Below are 13,999 nucleotides of genomic sequence, written 5' to 3' on the forward strand. Positions count from 1 at the left end.
CTGCTGCGCCGCATCGACTTACTCCAGGTTCTAGGGGTACACATAACATCAGAGTAAACACAGTCCCCAGCAGGCGTCTGATTGCACAAATTGGTCTTCGCTGCATTACCGTCAGTGCAGAGTGCACTGCAGGGTCTGCTCCCCACCGTGAGGTACATACAGAATTAAATTGCTAATGGAGACGAATTTACAATAATCACTTGTTAAGTCCATAAAACAGAGAGTCCACATACTCTCAATTACTAGTCACTGGTCATAATAAAAGCATGGCCAAATTCTGGATTGTTGTTGTTTTCAATTAACAACACAGCTACCTTTTAAAAACTAAAACCAGTAACTAATGATGACTTTTCCCTATCACAGCCACCCTGCCAAGAGCATTTTACAGATGGAAGACTGGTGCTCAGTGAGAATGCCTAGCCCAAAGCCACTCCATAAATCCAGGGCAGAGGCTGGAATTGGACCCAAGCACAACTCTTAAAATGCAGCCAGGGCCAAACAGATTTGGGGGGGTGGGATGGGGCAGGACAGCAGGCAGGCCATTCGCCCTGGGTCTCCAGCTCAAAGAGAGTTGGGGAACCTTTTTCAGACCAAGGGTCTCATTCCCTTCTGGGGGACACATGGCAGTGGTGACTGTGAGCAGGGTCAGAGACAAAGCAGAGCATCAGATGCAAAGGATACCTTCATACAGTAGACTACTTCCTACACACACACACACCCCTACCTCTATAAAGGAACAGCCCATCCCATTTTGCCACCTGAGGCAAAATGGGGAGGTCCCGCTGACACCACTGCCTTGATTACTGGAGTCACATGGCTGTGGTTTCTGGGTTCCGGTGAAGTCCATGTTATCTCACCGGAAGCCACAGCCATTTCTTGCTTCTCCAGCAGTAGGGGCAGGTGCCTCAGTATGCCTCATGGGTGGGCCGGCCCTGCATCTATACTCCATCCAGAGAAGCAAAAGGTATTATCAAGAGTTCAATGGCATGTTTCAACTAGACACAAGGAGGGTGTGAATCAGAGCCAGCAGGGGGTGCTGTGAGGCTCAGCTGCTGCTCTGAGCAACTTTTGGAGGAAGGAGTACCAACACGCCAAGGAAGAAAATGCCGTTCCTTGCACCCCTGCAGACGTCTGGTGTTCATTTCCATAGTGCAATGATCATTATGCATGGTACAGGAGGACAGGCCTCTTTCTTAAGGGGTTTCTAGTCTAAAATTCAGGACAGGGAAGAGAACAGAGGGAGGAGGAGGGAAATAGAAGCAGGGATAATTCAGGGAAGAACATGCATTCGTTCCACTAATGTGCATTTGTTTTCCACTGGCTGTGGCACTTTCCTTCAAACACAGTGCTTTGCAATGGGAGTCCTCAGTTCACATCCAGAGACTCCAGGATCAATGGAGTGGCAATACCACCAATCAACTTCCAAACCACAGTCCCACACAAGACAGGCCTTGTTTCAGCTGAGAGCTCTGGGGTACCACAAGCAAACCCCTACCAGTGAGACCTTTTAGTTTGTAAGAGGTGCAGCGTGAGAATGGCCAGGGTGGTGGTGGCTTTTTCTGCTCAAGACGACAACAATGCCCAATCCTGCCAACTTCTGGAACCAGCACCACACAACTGGCTTTCAAAGAGCTCAAGGGTGTCCAGCTCCCTGCTGGACTGTTGTGTACAACCACAACCACATACACAGCATCCAAACAAGGGATGTTTTGCCACACCCCAAATTCCCCACCTTGGCACCTGGCGGTTTGCATGAGAGTAACAGCTTGTCATTTATCCCCTGAATTCAATAGTCAGGTGTCCATTCATTGAGGCAATAGCTACTGGTAGCGTCATCTGTACATCAAGTGCCTTAATCCTTTCCCCTCCAACATAATCATTCCACCTTTTGCGACTGCTCCCAATTTTCTCTTTACCGTAGGAAGAGACATGGGGAATCAAAATCCATTAACAAATCAACATTTAATGACTGTTGGTCAGGAGAATCACATAGTGGAAGCAGCACACAACATAAGTAGCTTTTATAGAGCATTTATATGTTACAGTACCTCTGTGGTCCTTTCAACAACCCTGTAAGGAAGGGGGAAATGGTTAATTCCAGTGTTTTTTTCCCTAGGGGTACTAAAGGGAATGCAGTATCAGCACCTTCCCCCAACCCCCAATGTTAAAAGTGTGGCACTTACTGGAACAACTTCATGGTGAGTACCAGCACTTAAAAAAGAAAGAAAAGAGCACTGGTTATTCCCATATCCCAAGAGTGACACTCAAAAGTGTGGTTTGCTGAGAGCTACCATTTGAGGCTGTGTACACACTAACCCATTTGAAGTGAAAAGTGTAGTTTTTTTCTGAAGCTGGAATTGTTCACGCTCATCCACAACATGCTGCTTTCAGTGTAGATCAATTCCACATATCTGGGACCACCTACATGTTTTCAAATGGACACACTGCAGGGTAATGCAGACTCAATCTGCAACAACCTTTTATTTTTGGAATAAAACCAGTTTTCTCAATTAGTGCTTTTCAGGGGCAAAAAAAATATGCATCAGAGGTTGATTGTGTGTGGACTACGTAGAAAAACCAAGCACTCGGTCTGCATCTATTTGAGAAGTGGTGTGTGAACATAGCCTAAATTCATGGCAGAAGTGAGATCTGAACCAGGGACCCTGATAGGAGTAAAAGGAAAAGACCATGGCCAACTCAATGGGAGAGGACATGCTTTCTATGTAGGTCCCAAGTTTAATCCATGGCATCTCTAGCTATCAAAAAGGCCCCCTGAGCTGCACGAGGGAGCTCCCTATGTGGAATGGCTTGGTGCAGCCGATCTGAATGAGGATCTCTCTCAGTGCTAATCAGCTGTCAGCGAGCCCCACTTGGCAAGGAGCAACTGGGAGGTCACATTAAGTACCCCAACTGTTCCTTTGGAGTCAAGTCCTTAATTGCCGCACACATGGTGCCACATATTCCATCAAATGGGCGGAGGGTGCCTCTGATTTGGGGGAAATGGCCTTGCAGACCAAACATGGGATCTGTTCCAGGTCTAATGAGGCCTGTGGGCTGGAGGTCCCCCCACCACTGAGAAAATGGGATCAGTGAAACACCTTCTCTGCCTTAGACCATGAAAAATTGCTGCCAGACGGAATACAGTGGTACCTCTGGTTGTGAACAGGATCCGTTCCGGAGGCCCGTTCGCAACATGAAAAGAATGAAACCCGCAGGGGCGCATCTGCGCACGCGCGGGTTGTGATTTGCCGCTTCTGCGCATGCACGTGCCATCATTTTGCACGTCTGCACATGCGTGAACAGTGAAACCTGGAAGTAACCCTTTCCGGTACTTCCGGGTCGCCGTGGGACGTAACCTGAAAGAACGTAACATGAAGAGGACGTAACATGAGGTATGTCTGTAAGTACTCAGGATTTTGAATTGGTGTGACTCTTCTCTTGTGCCATGTAAACGGAAACAGATACAAAAGGGCAGAGAAACTACATCTTCCTCGCTATCTAGAAAAATAGAGGACATTTTGACACATCAAGACAGCAACAAATTCCAACAGCACAGAACTGCACAAAAGATTCATTTCCTTCACAAAAGCCTTGCTGTCTTTCTGTTATAGCATATCTTTAACAAATAAGATACATTCTAGATTTCTCATGGCTACACTTAGCAGATAAAGCTCATTAATCCTCCGGTTGATTGGGTTCTTTCACCAGCACTAGATCAAAGGCATCAAGACAAAGGCATCTTCATTTCTCCAGAACGGTCCCCTCTCCCTTGTAAACAACAATGTTCTTGTCTGTTTCATACACTTTGACTTTATAAAGTGTCCCCTTAGGAAGGTGCTTCTGGAGGTTTTCCCAGATGTACACGGCAACATTCTCTGTAGTGCTGCAAGAAAGAACAGTGAGTGAGCCATTCTACCCTTCTAGTTAGATTTCTGTCATCTTCACAGACACTCGGGACATGCCTACACCAGAGGGAGAAGCTACTGTGGATCACTGCACAACAATCTACAAGAATCCTTTGTTGATGTACCCTTGATGTCCACGCCTGTGCTTCTTTGAGTATTTTCACCGATGCATAAGCTTAGAAAGTTTTTTGCACTCATCCAAAACAGATTATCTGGGCGCTTGCATTAGAATATACTGCTGAGGAAGGTTTGAAGTCTAACAAGAGTACAGAGTTGGAAAGGGCCACAAGCATTGCATGCACAGATTTCCTACCCAATGGGACATGCGGAAAAGAATGGCAAGTGAAATTAATCTTCCTACATCGTGCAAAAAAAATGGTCACAAGATCCTTGAGCTGGTGGGGGCCTTGGAAGTCTTCTGGTCCAATCCCTGCTCAGCGAAAGGAATCCATAGAACAAGCCTTCCCTGCAGCCCGCCGCCAACAGATGGATGTCCAGGCTCTGCTTAAAGACTTCTAGCTACATAAAATGTCCCATAAAATTGCCACTGTTGACCTCCTCTTCCTATCAAGAAGCTTCTCCTAATGATTGGCCAAAACCTGCCCTCTCTTGTGCAACGGCCATTAGATCTAGTCCTTCCCTCTTTGCGACAACCCCTTCAGGAATCTGAAGAGGGCTGTGACATCCCTCTGGCCCCCAGTCTTCTCTTATCCAAGCTAAACCTTCTTAGCTCCTTCAATTTTTCCTCGTAGGGCATATTCTCCATATCGCTGATCCTCTATGTTGCCCTCCTCTGAACCATTTCCAGCTTGTCCAGACCCTGCTTAAGGTGCACCACCCACAACTAGACACAATATTCCAGATTATGCCTAATTAGTTCAGCCTAATTATGCCTAATTAGTAGAGCTGTTTCTTCTTGTGACTTGGAAACTACGATTCTGTTAATGCAGCCTGAAACTGCATGAGCCTTTTAGACAGGAGCATCACACTGCTAACACATGTCCAGCTTGAGACCAGCTACAATCCCATGATCCTTTTCACACATGTGACAGGCCCAAGGCCACAGTGAGATTCAGGGCTAAGTGGGGATTAAATAAATTAAATTAAATTAAATTAAAAATTAAATAAATAAAACACTACTGCCAAGCCAGGTATCCCCTCTATACCTATGCAAAATTTCATTTTGGTTGTTTTGGCCCAATTACCATTTGGTCTAGTCCATTTTTAATTGTTACTCTGTTGTTGTCCTCATTCCAGTATCGTGTCATCTGCAAGTAAGATAAGGATCCCACCCAACCCCTATCAATCTAAGCAACTGAAAATAAAAAATTATGGAGTCCCAGGATTAGGACAGAGCTTTGTGGCACCTGAATTGAACCCTCCCTCCTGTTTGATGAAGACCATGGATAAACACTCTCTTGAGTATGGTTCTCCAACTCGCCGCGAACTCAGCTGACCACATTATCACTTACCTAGATATGGGAAATCTGGCGCCCTCCATTATTATTTATTATTATTATTTATTGAATTTATATACTGCCCTATACCTGAGGGTCTCAGAGCAGTTCACAGAATAAAATCAAGCTATAAAACCACAAAATACATAATAAAAATAAAAACAACCCCCCCAAAAAACACATTTTAAAAGGGCATAGGATGTAAATCAGATCAACCAAAGGCCTGGTTAAAAAGGAACATTTTTGCCTGGCATCTAAAGGTGTATAATGAAGGCGCCAGGTGAACTTCCCTGGGGAGAGCATTCCAAAGATGGGGAGCCACTGTAGAGAAGGCCCGTTCTCGTGTTGCCACCCTCCAGACCTCTCAAGGAGGGGGCACAAGAAGAAGGGCCTCAGAAGATGATCTCAGGGTCTAGGTATGTCCAAATGGAAAGAGGCGGTCCTTGATGTATTGCGGTCCTAAGCCATTTAGGTACTGCACCAGGTACTGCTGGATGCGGGTGGTGCTGTGGGTTAAACCACAGAGCCTAGGACTTGCCAATCAGAAGGTCGGCGGTTCAAATACCCGCAACGGGGTGAGCACCCGTTGCTTGGTCCCTGCTCTTGCAGTTCAAAAGCACGTTAAAGTGCAAGTAGATAAATAGGTACCACTCCGGCAGGAAGGTAAACGGTGTTTCCGTGCGCTGCTCTGGTTCGCCAGAAGCGGTTTAGTCATGCTGGCCACATGACCCGGAAGCTGTACGCTGGCTCCCTCTGCCAATAAAGCGAGATGAGCGCCGCAACCCCAGAGTCGGTCATGACTGGACCTAATGGTCAGGGGTCCCTTTACCTTTACCTTACCAGGTACTGCTAAACCACAACTGTCATCATCCCTGACCATGTTGGAGGGTCACAGATTGCCAACCCCTGATCAAGACAGTATTGAACATGCCTGCTAACCAAAATATCATGGAGGACTTTGTCAAATGAAATCAAAATTCAATTATGTCCACAGTATTCCCACAATTCAATGATAAAAAAGCAAAAAAGGACTAGCTGTGTAAGAGGAACTCAACAGCCCCAGTTCATAATGAGATGCAGAAAGCTCCCCTACCTTACGACTTCAGCAAAGTAGGGAACATCTTTATCCAGATTCTTGTGATCAAGAGGCTCCATGATAGCTTCCTTAAGGATAGAGAGGAAAGGAGGTTAAACAGTTATGTCCATGTCTAGTGCGGGATAGCAGTGTTAGACTAAAGACCTGGAAGGCCAGGGTTGAAATCCCCACTCAGCCAGGAAGCTCACTGAATGACGTTGAGCCAGTCACCATCTCTCAGCCTAGCCGGCCTCACAGGGTTGTTCTGAGGATGAAACCTAAGACACCGTAAGCTCCCTGGAAAAATGGAATAATAAAAATAAATGACAAATAAAATGTAAATAAGAATGCTGTTGGTTCTTATTACAGGTCTGCAATGATGCATAACTGTTTCAACGGGCCATTTCTTCTTAGGTTGTAGCAAATGGAAGATGAATAGTTCACTACAAAAGGAGGAATGTGTAATTTTAGTTATGAATACGGATGATTGTCAGAGACGCTGAGGGAAGTTCAAAAGAAATATAATAAGAAGTAATCGGTTGTATTTTGGAAAATTGTATAATTGTTTGGAAAATTAATAAAATTTAATTTAAAAAAAGGAAGATGAATAGTTCACTGCTTGAATTATAGGGTGTATCACTTATTGATCTGAAGGAATTCCCTCCTTGTCCAGATCGTGAAAGACAAGCAACTGGTCTGCTCTCTCTCCCCCGCCCTCTGGCCTTAGTTTAGGAGGACTGGTGCGTCCCTTGCCTCTTTTCCTCTACCTGTCTGAAGGAAAATGCAAAAGCTTTCAGGTTGTGTTCATTGCTCTCCCAGTCATGTTTCTCTCCTGCATCAGCCTCCTGCCCCCACAACCCACTATTCCCTGCAACATACACTGGGCTGGGGGAGTACTGCAGACAACGTTTCCACTATGAAAAAAATATGGCATTATTACCTCCATGTAGTCTTTCAGATCTGTGAGGTTGATCACCATCCCAGTAGTAGGATCAATCTACAAGACAAGCACAAACAGAGCTTGAACCAGATGCCAAAGGAGTGCTGGACCAGATGGACTTTTCTTATGTTCTTAAGCCTGACGAGAAGCAAATAGCTATGTTTTCCATAACATAAACAGCAGAGATATTTGCCTATCGGTGACTACCTCTACGTCTTAGTCCAAAGAAAGGCACACAACTTGGTACCCGAAATTTCATGCTGCTAAACTGCTCCTCTCATGGCCCTTGTTCAAAAATTAGCAGCAACAGAAGGCCTTGCCACTCTGTTGAGAGCCAAGATGTAAGATTTCTGAAGCTCACCGCTTGCCAAGTACACTGGACTTTGGTCTGGTGCAATGGGTGAATGAACAGAGAGCTCTACATTATGAGATTTGCTACAGACCTAGGACTTTGTAGCCACGATCTGCGAGCAACATCACAGCACCCTCAACAGCAGCAATGAATCAGGGAAGCCTCTCTGGAATTTCTGGTGCTGGACAGAAGTTTCCTCTGTTCAAGTTTGTTATCACAAAGCTTGTTGTTGGAATCAAAACTAGGAAAGGGTACAGGGCAGGGAAGAGAAGAGAAGAGAAGGGAAATAGTTTCAAAGGAATGGCTCTTCTTTTGCTTTAGTTCTCCTTCCAACAAGTCACAGGCTAGACCTAATCAAGACAGCAGCATCAGTATTTTACTCTCTAAAACTTGACATTTCTCAGATAAAAGATGTTTTATCTGATTCCCGGTACAGCTGGATCTAAGCCATCAAATCATTTTTTTCCTGGGCATTTTTAAGGTAACAAGATCTCGTAAGAAAAAGACAGTATGACATGGGGAATGTTTGGAGCTTTGTGCCCCCTGTAACTCTTCAGAACCCCTAACAAGGAACTCTCTATACCGATCCAGGCCATTGGCCCACTGAGCCCCACAGTCTACTCTGGTAGACAGAGTTCTAGGCAGGGGGCTTTCCCACAACTACCTACCTAAAACCTTTCAGCTGGAGATGTGGGAGTGTTGAACCTGGGAATTTCTGTGTGCAAAGCAAGGGAAGGACGGTAGCTCAGTGATAAAGCATCTGCTTTGCATGCAGAAGGTCCCAGGTTCAATTCTGGGCATCTCTAGGTAGGGATGGGACAAACTCCATGTCTGAAACCTTGCAGAGCTGCTGACAGTCAGTGTAGACAATACTGAGCTAGATGGGAAAATGGTTTGACTCAACTGAAGACAGGTTTCTATATTCTGCTACTGAGCTTTGGCAATAATCTGGACCACGTTGCCTTCGCCTCTCCATGACAATAACCATCACAGCACCAGTTTCACATATCTGAGTAAGAAAAAACAACTGCAGGCATTGCAAGGTAAAGTATACATGAATGCAGCCTTCTGGGTGCTGAGATAATCCTCAAACTTCACCTGGGCATGATGCCCAGTCCCCATGGTGAGTTCTGAGGTCAGAGGGTGATGCACCACGCCTTGGAAGCAAAGAAGAAAAGCCTGGATGTGCAAGACAAAGAGTTTTGTGCCTTGGAAATTTTGGAAATCCAAAATTATGACTGAGTCTGTCAGAGGGAATATATTTCTGAACACTAATTGCTGAGGATTGTAAGTAGGAAGCACTGAGGGCCTTCTTGCAGGCTCCCCATAACGGGCATCTTGGTGGCCTCTGTGAGAACATGATACTTTGGCCTGATCCTTCAGGGATCTGTGTATGTTCTTATGAGTCACTCCCACAATATGAAGGAAATCCCTTTTTCTGCCCTCACGACTAGCACTCACTGAGAATAGCTTCCTCTTTCTAGGCTGAAATCCAAAAGGCACAATATGGGCTGTGACTCACCAAAATGTTGCAAAATAAAGACTGGATAAAACCCAGGTTGGTTGTTATCTAGAATCTAAAAAATGGCACATTGGTGCCAAACAATCTGAAATGTACTTCAAAAGCCTTGAAAAGTTTACACTTACCTCTCCGTGTACAGTTACTTCCACTGGGGTGGGGAAGCAAAAAGAGAAGAAAAATATCAAGTCACAGTGAGTTTCAAATCAATTATGATGACGTACATAGAGATACTCATCAAGTTCAGCCAAAAGTTTTCAAAAAAGAACCCTTTTCCCCTAAATCTCCCCTTGCAAAGTACAGGTAAATGCTCTGATTTTCTGCCACAAAGAGGCACTATTATATGGAAAAGCCATTTCAGACACTTCTCCTCTGTTGCATTTAACTAGCAATACAGGAGCATAACGATCAGTTCTGCATTTACCTAACTGTGTCTTTGCAAGCACCCGGTTTCCACAACTTTTCTGAGTACTCAAAACAAATGCTTGCAACAGCAAAACAAAACAAAACAAAACAAAACCCCACACAAAAACTCAGAATAACGAGGACTGCTCCTGCCTGGTAAAAAACTGATGTTCAGGGGGAAAGCCCACCCCATCCAGGAGTGGGGAGGGTGTTCATTATGGCAAAAGGATGTCCTGTGGTGGGTGGACTACTGCTCCCCAGAAGCAGCCCTCCAAATACTCCTCCCCACTGCTAGCACCCGGGGATCAACCTGTTGATAGCGGTCAACCGGTGGGACATCCCGGATCTAGATCATTATCATCTGTACTGACTGGCAGTGGCTCTCCACAGTTTCCACTTGGGAGATGCGTGGAATTGAATTTGGAAACTTCTGTGTGCAAAGCACTTGCTCAGCTACTGAGCTGTGAATTCTCACTGAGTTTGTCAAGCATAAGAAGTTCCTGCAAAGGATTTATCACCCACACAGGAATATCTCCTGCATTATATACCCAATGGAATACAGCAAGTTTATCAGGCATAAGTACAGTGGTGCCTTGCAAGACGAAATTAATCCGTTCCGCGAGTCTCTTCGTCTTGCGGTTTTTTCGTCTTGCGAAGCATGGCTATTAGCGGCTTAGCGGCTATTAACGGCTTAGCGGCTATTAACGGCTTAGCGGCTATTAACGGCTTAGCGGCTTTAAGAAAAAGGAAACAAACTCGCAAGACGTTTCGCCTTGCGAAGCAAGCCCATAGGGAAATTTGTCTTGCGGAACGACTCAAAAAACGGAAAACTCTTTCGTCTTGTGCGTTTTTCGTCTTGCGAGGCATTCGTCTTGCGAGGTACCACTGTACCAACAAGTCGTAGCTTAGTAGAACTTAAGTTAGTGAGCCCAGGATCAAATCTCATCCTAATGCCATGAGTTTTAAAACTACACACAGGTATGGCTGTACATGAGTGCTCAGGTTAGCTGGTCTTCACCTTTGTAGTTGTGCCCATGTCCATTGGGGTTATTGCATTTCCCAAAAAGTTTCTTGTTTTCTTCATCACTCAGCAAGTTACTGTGGAGAAGTGCATTAAAGAGCTTGTTACTAATCCAGTTTCACCAATTTAAGCATGTGAAAACGTGTGTGCATGCATACACATGTGCTTTCACACTAACCTGGTGGGGCAACTTTTGATTTTGCTACAGTTTTAACATGAGTTTTACACACATTTCTGGATGGGGTCTTATTCTAAACATGCCCATCTCCAGAGAATAAACAAGAGGTTTTTGTCCCTTATCTTTTCTGACTAAGAAGTGTCACAAGAGGGCTGAACTTTCGTAACCAGTAGTTCCTTTCCAAAGTTGTAAATTGCATAAATTTTAAAACACGGGAGTCATTCAAGACTGATTCAAGGACAACCCACAATCAAACACAGTTAAGAAGCAAAAAAATTACGTCAATAGATTTTTTTTTTAAGGACTGAAAGAGCTGTTTGAATAGCTGCAGAAATAATTTGGGGCACATTTTCACATGTAAGGATTACAGCCCAACCCTAAAGATATTTACTCAGAAGTAAGCCCCACCGAGTAGTACACTGAGTATTTCTTAGTAGATGTGTAAGGATGGGGAAAGCTGAAGAGTCACAGCCCCTCTTCAGGTTTAGGGACAGAAGGAAAAAGGGAAGGGTGTATCATTCCCACCATGCCCCCCCCCAAATAACTATGAAGCCCCACAGCTGGGTGCATCACCCTAGTTTATGTCCACTGCATATGTGGAAATACAAATCTCCACTTCTCCTCTTTTACATGGCTACTGTGAAACACAAATGTGTGTCGTCGTCATCATCATGCTTTGGAAAGAGGGATGAATTAGTACCAGGTATGCTTTCAAACTGCTAGGTTGGCAGGAGCAGGGACCGAGCAACGGGAGCTCACCCTGTCGTGCTTCGAATCAATGGGGTGAGCTCCCATTGCTCGGTCCCTGCTCCTGCCAACCTAGCAGTTCAAAAGCACGTCAAAGTGCAAATAGATCAATAGGTACCACTCCAGCGGGAAGGTAAACGGCGTTTCCGTGCGCTGCTCTGGTTCGCCAGAAGCGGCTTAGTCATGCTGGCCACATGACCCGGAAGCTGTACGCAGGCTCCCTCGGCCAATAAAGCAAGATGAGCACCGCAACCCCAGAGTCGGTTACGACTGGACCGAATGGTCAGGGGTCCCTTTACTTTTACCTATGCAATTTAGATAATGGTTGCTCAGTGGCGAGCGGGGAGGATGCATAACACACTTTGGTACTGCAAACAGGTGCTGGGGTTCAGCCCTGGTCTAAGTGAAACCTGTGCCATGAACCCAGTCCTGACCCATCAAAGCAGCACATTTACCTTGCTCTGCAGCAAACGGAGTTTGGAAGCCCCACATCCTTTCTGTCCCCCTTAACTTCACAAAGCCTGATTAGAGCTGGATTTAGGTATGACCAACCATTTTGAGGTGGAGCCCTGGAGCCAAAAAAAATTCACATACACACACACACACACACACAGAACGGCTCCACATAGATTGGATATGTATAGGGGGTGCCTCCCTACTGCTTCTTCGGGCAGCACTCTGCACATGCTCCGAGCCACCATCTCCCTTAACCTTAACATCACATCGGGAATCTCAGCCACGATCTTGCTGCAAAGAAAGCCGAGTCTTGATGCAAAGTGAGGAAGCGCACGCCCCCTCCTCATATACATATATACGCAAGCCCCTCCCACTGCCCATGCGCGCGTCCTCCGCTCGCCCGCTACCCCCTCGTTCCCAGCAAGCAGCCGAAAAGGGGCGCTTCTTAGCTCCCCCCCCCGCTCCCCGGCACCTGTGCAGCCGGTGGCAGGCGCTGAAGGAGACGCAGCGGGAAACCCGGGCCAGGCGGCTAGGCCCGGGGAAGCGCGAAGGCGGCGCCATGGCAACGCCGGGCAGGTGGGCGGGGGTCTTCGCTTTCCGCCGCCGGGGGCCCGCACTTCTGGTTTTCCCGAGGGGGCGCTACTGAGTCTGCGCAGCGGGCAGAAGGCGCAAGCTCAGTAGCGGCAATTGAAGCCTCTTCCTTATCCGTCTCCCCCCCCCCCCCATCCTCTGCTCACTGTTGGAGAAAGTTTGCAAAGGAAAGGAGATACGTTGTGTCAGTCTGTTAAGAGGATGACGCAGGTGGAGGGGGGGACGACTTTGCTTCATTCGGAAAGGTTTTGGAATATGCGTGAAGGGCTGCAGAGCTGGCAAAAGGCAGGGCAAGCACAGTCTCCCCAGTGCCCTTTAAATGCTGAAAGCATGCACATTATAATTACAGTCATTCTTAGACTTGTTAAATCGGTGCACATTCAATGGGTCTACTCTGAATAGATGTCAGTTGGTTTGAAATGATACTGGCATTGAAATACTACTACTACTACTACCTAGTATGAATGAATGCAGCATTTTCTTGGCCTTGTCTCTGGCCCTGTTGCTGTTGTGGTTTTTTTGCATTCCAGACAAATGCAATAGCCACAAGCCAATATGCAGCTGAACATACCCACAGGCATGAATCCAGTCTTGTGTTGGATCGCAGCCACTATTTTGTCCTACTGCGACAATAAATAAAGGCACAGGGAGCAGATGCTGGCAATGAACAATTTTTGGCAATAGTCAAGGAAACAAACATTTTTGACTGTCAAGTCTGTCCACTATTGCTGCTCCCAGCACTGAAGAAATTGTGGTACTGGGACTAGTTGGAAAAGATGTTAAAAAGAAAGATAAAAACCTATTCCTGTATGCCACGGCAGCAGCAAGAACTGTTAGCCCAGAATTGGAAAACAGAAGTAATACCAACTATTACTGAATGGCAGGTCAAAATGATTAATTATGCGGAACTGGCTAGAATATCAGGGAGAATAAAAGATCAGGATGAACAAAAGTTTTATGAAAATTGGAGTAAATACTTGGATTATATAAGAGACAACTGTAAATCTTTAAAGACACTGGCAGGATTTGATTAACTTCAACAGCTTATGATCAAATAGATAAATGTATAAAATACGTGACATAAAGAAAATATATGGTACTTACCGAAGGGGAGGAAGGAAGTCCATAGCTCAACAGAGCTAATGTTATGTATAAGATGTTTTAATACAATGAATGTATTGGAATGTATGTCTGATGAAAACTAATAAAAATTTAAGTTGGAAAAAAAGAAGAAGAAGAAGAAAGAAATTGTGACACATGGCTACAATCCTGTTCATGTTTACTCATAAGTAAGTTCCAGTAAGTTCAACGGAACAGTTCAGAGGCCGTATGTGTCTGAAAAACAGTTGCTGG

At 45.6% G+C, this 13,999-nt stretch overlaps 1 protein-coding gene and 1 long non-coding RNA gene across 2 annotated transcripts in view; one reads left to right on the forward strand and one right to left on the reverse strand.

Annotated features, from left to right (window-relative positions):
• Positions 1-13,999, forward strand: part of LOC308574702 — a 301,005-nt gene that overhangs the window by 278,822 nt on the left and 8,184 nt on the right. The window lies entirely within an intron of this gene.
• Positions 2,463-12,708, reverse strand: LOC308574675 (6-pyruvoyl tetrahydrobiopterin synthase-like). Its single transcript, XM_081172801.1, has 6 exons — positions 12,528-12,708; positions 10,672-10,751; positions 9,377-9,399; positions 7,378-7,434; positions 6,456-6,526; positions 2,463-3,883 (listed from the first exon to the last, which is right to left on the reverse strand). The coding sequence occupies exons 1-6, from the start codon at positions 12,614-12,616 to the stop codon at positions 3,742-3,744; spliced, it is 462 nt and encodes a 153-aa protein (XP_081028927.1). The 5' UTR covers positions 12,617-12,708; the 3' UTR covers positions 2,463-3,741.

This window comes from Podarcis bocagei (assembly GCF_964188305.1).
Source record: "Podarcis bocagei genome assembly, chromosome: 15".
Classification (NCBI taxonomy): Eukaryota; Metazoa; Chordata; class Lepidosauria; order Squamata; family Lacertidae; genus Podarcis; species Podarcis bocagei.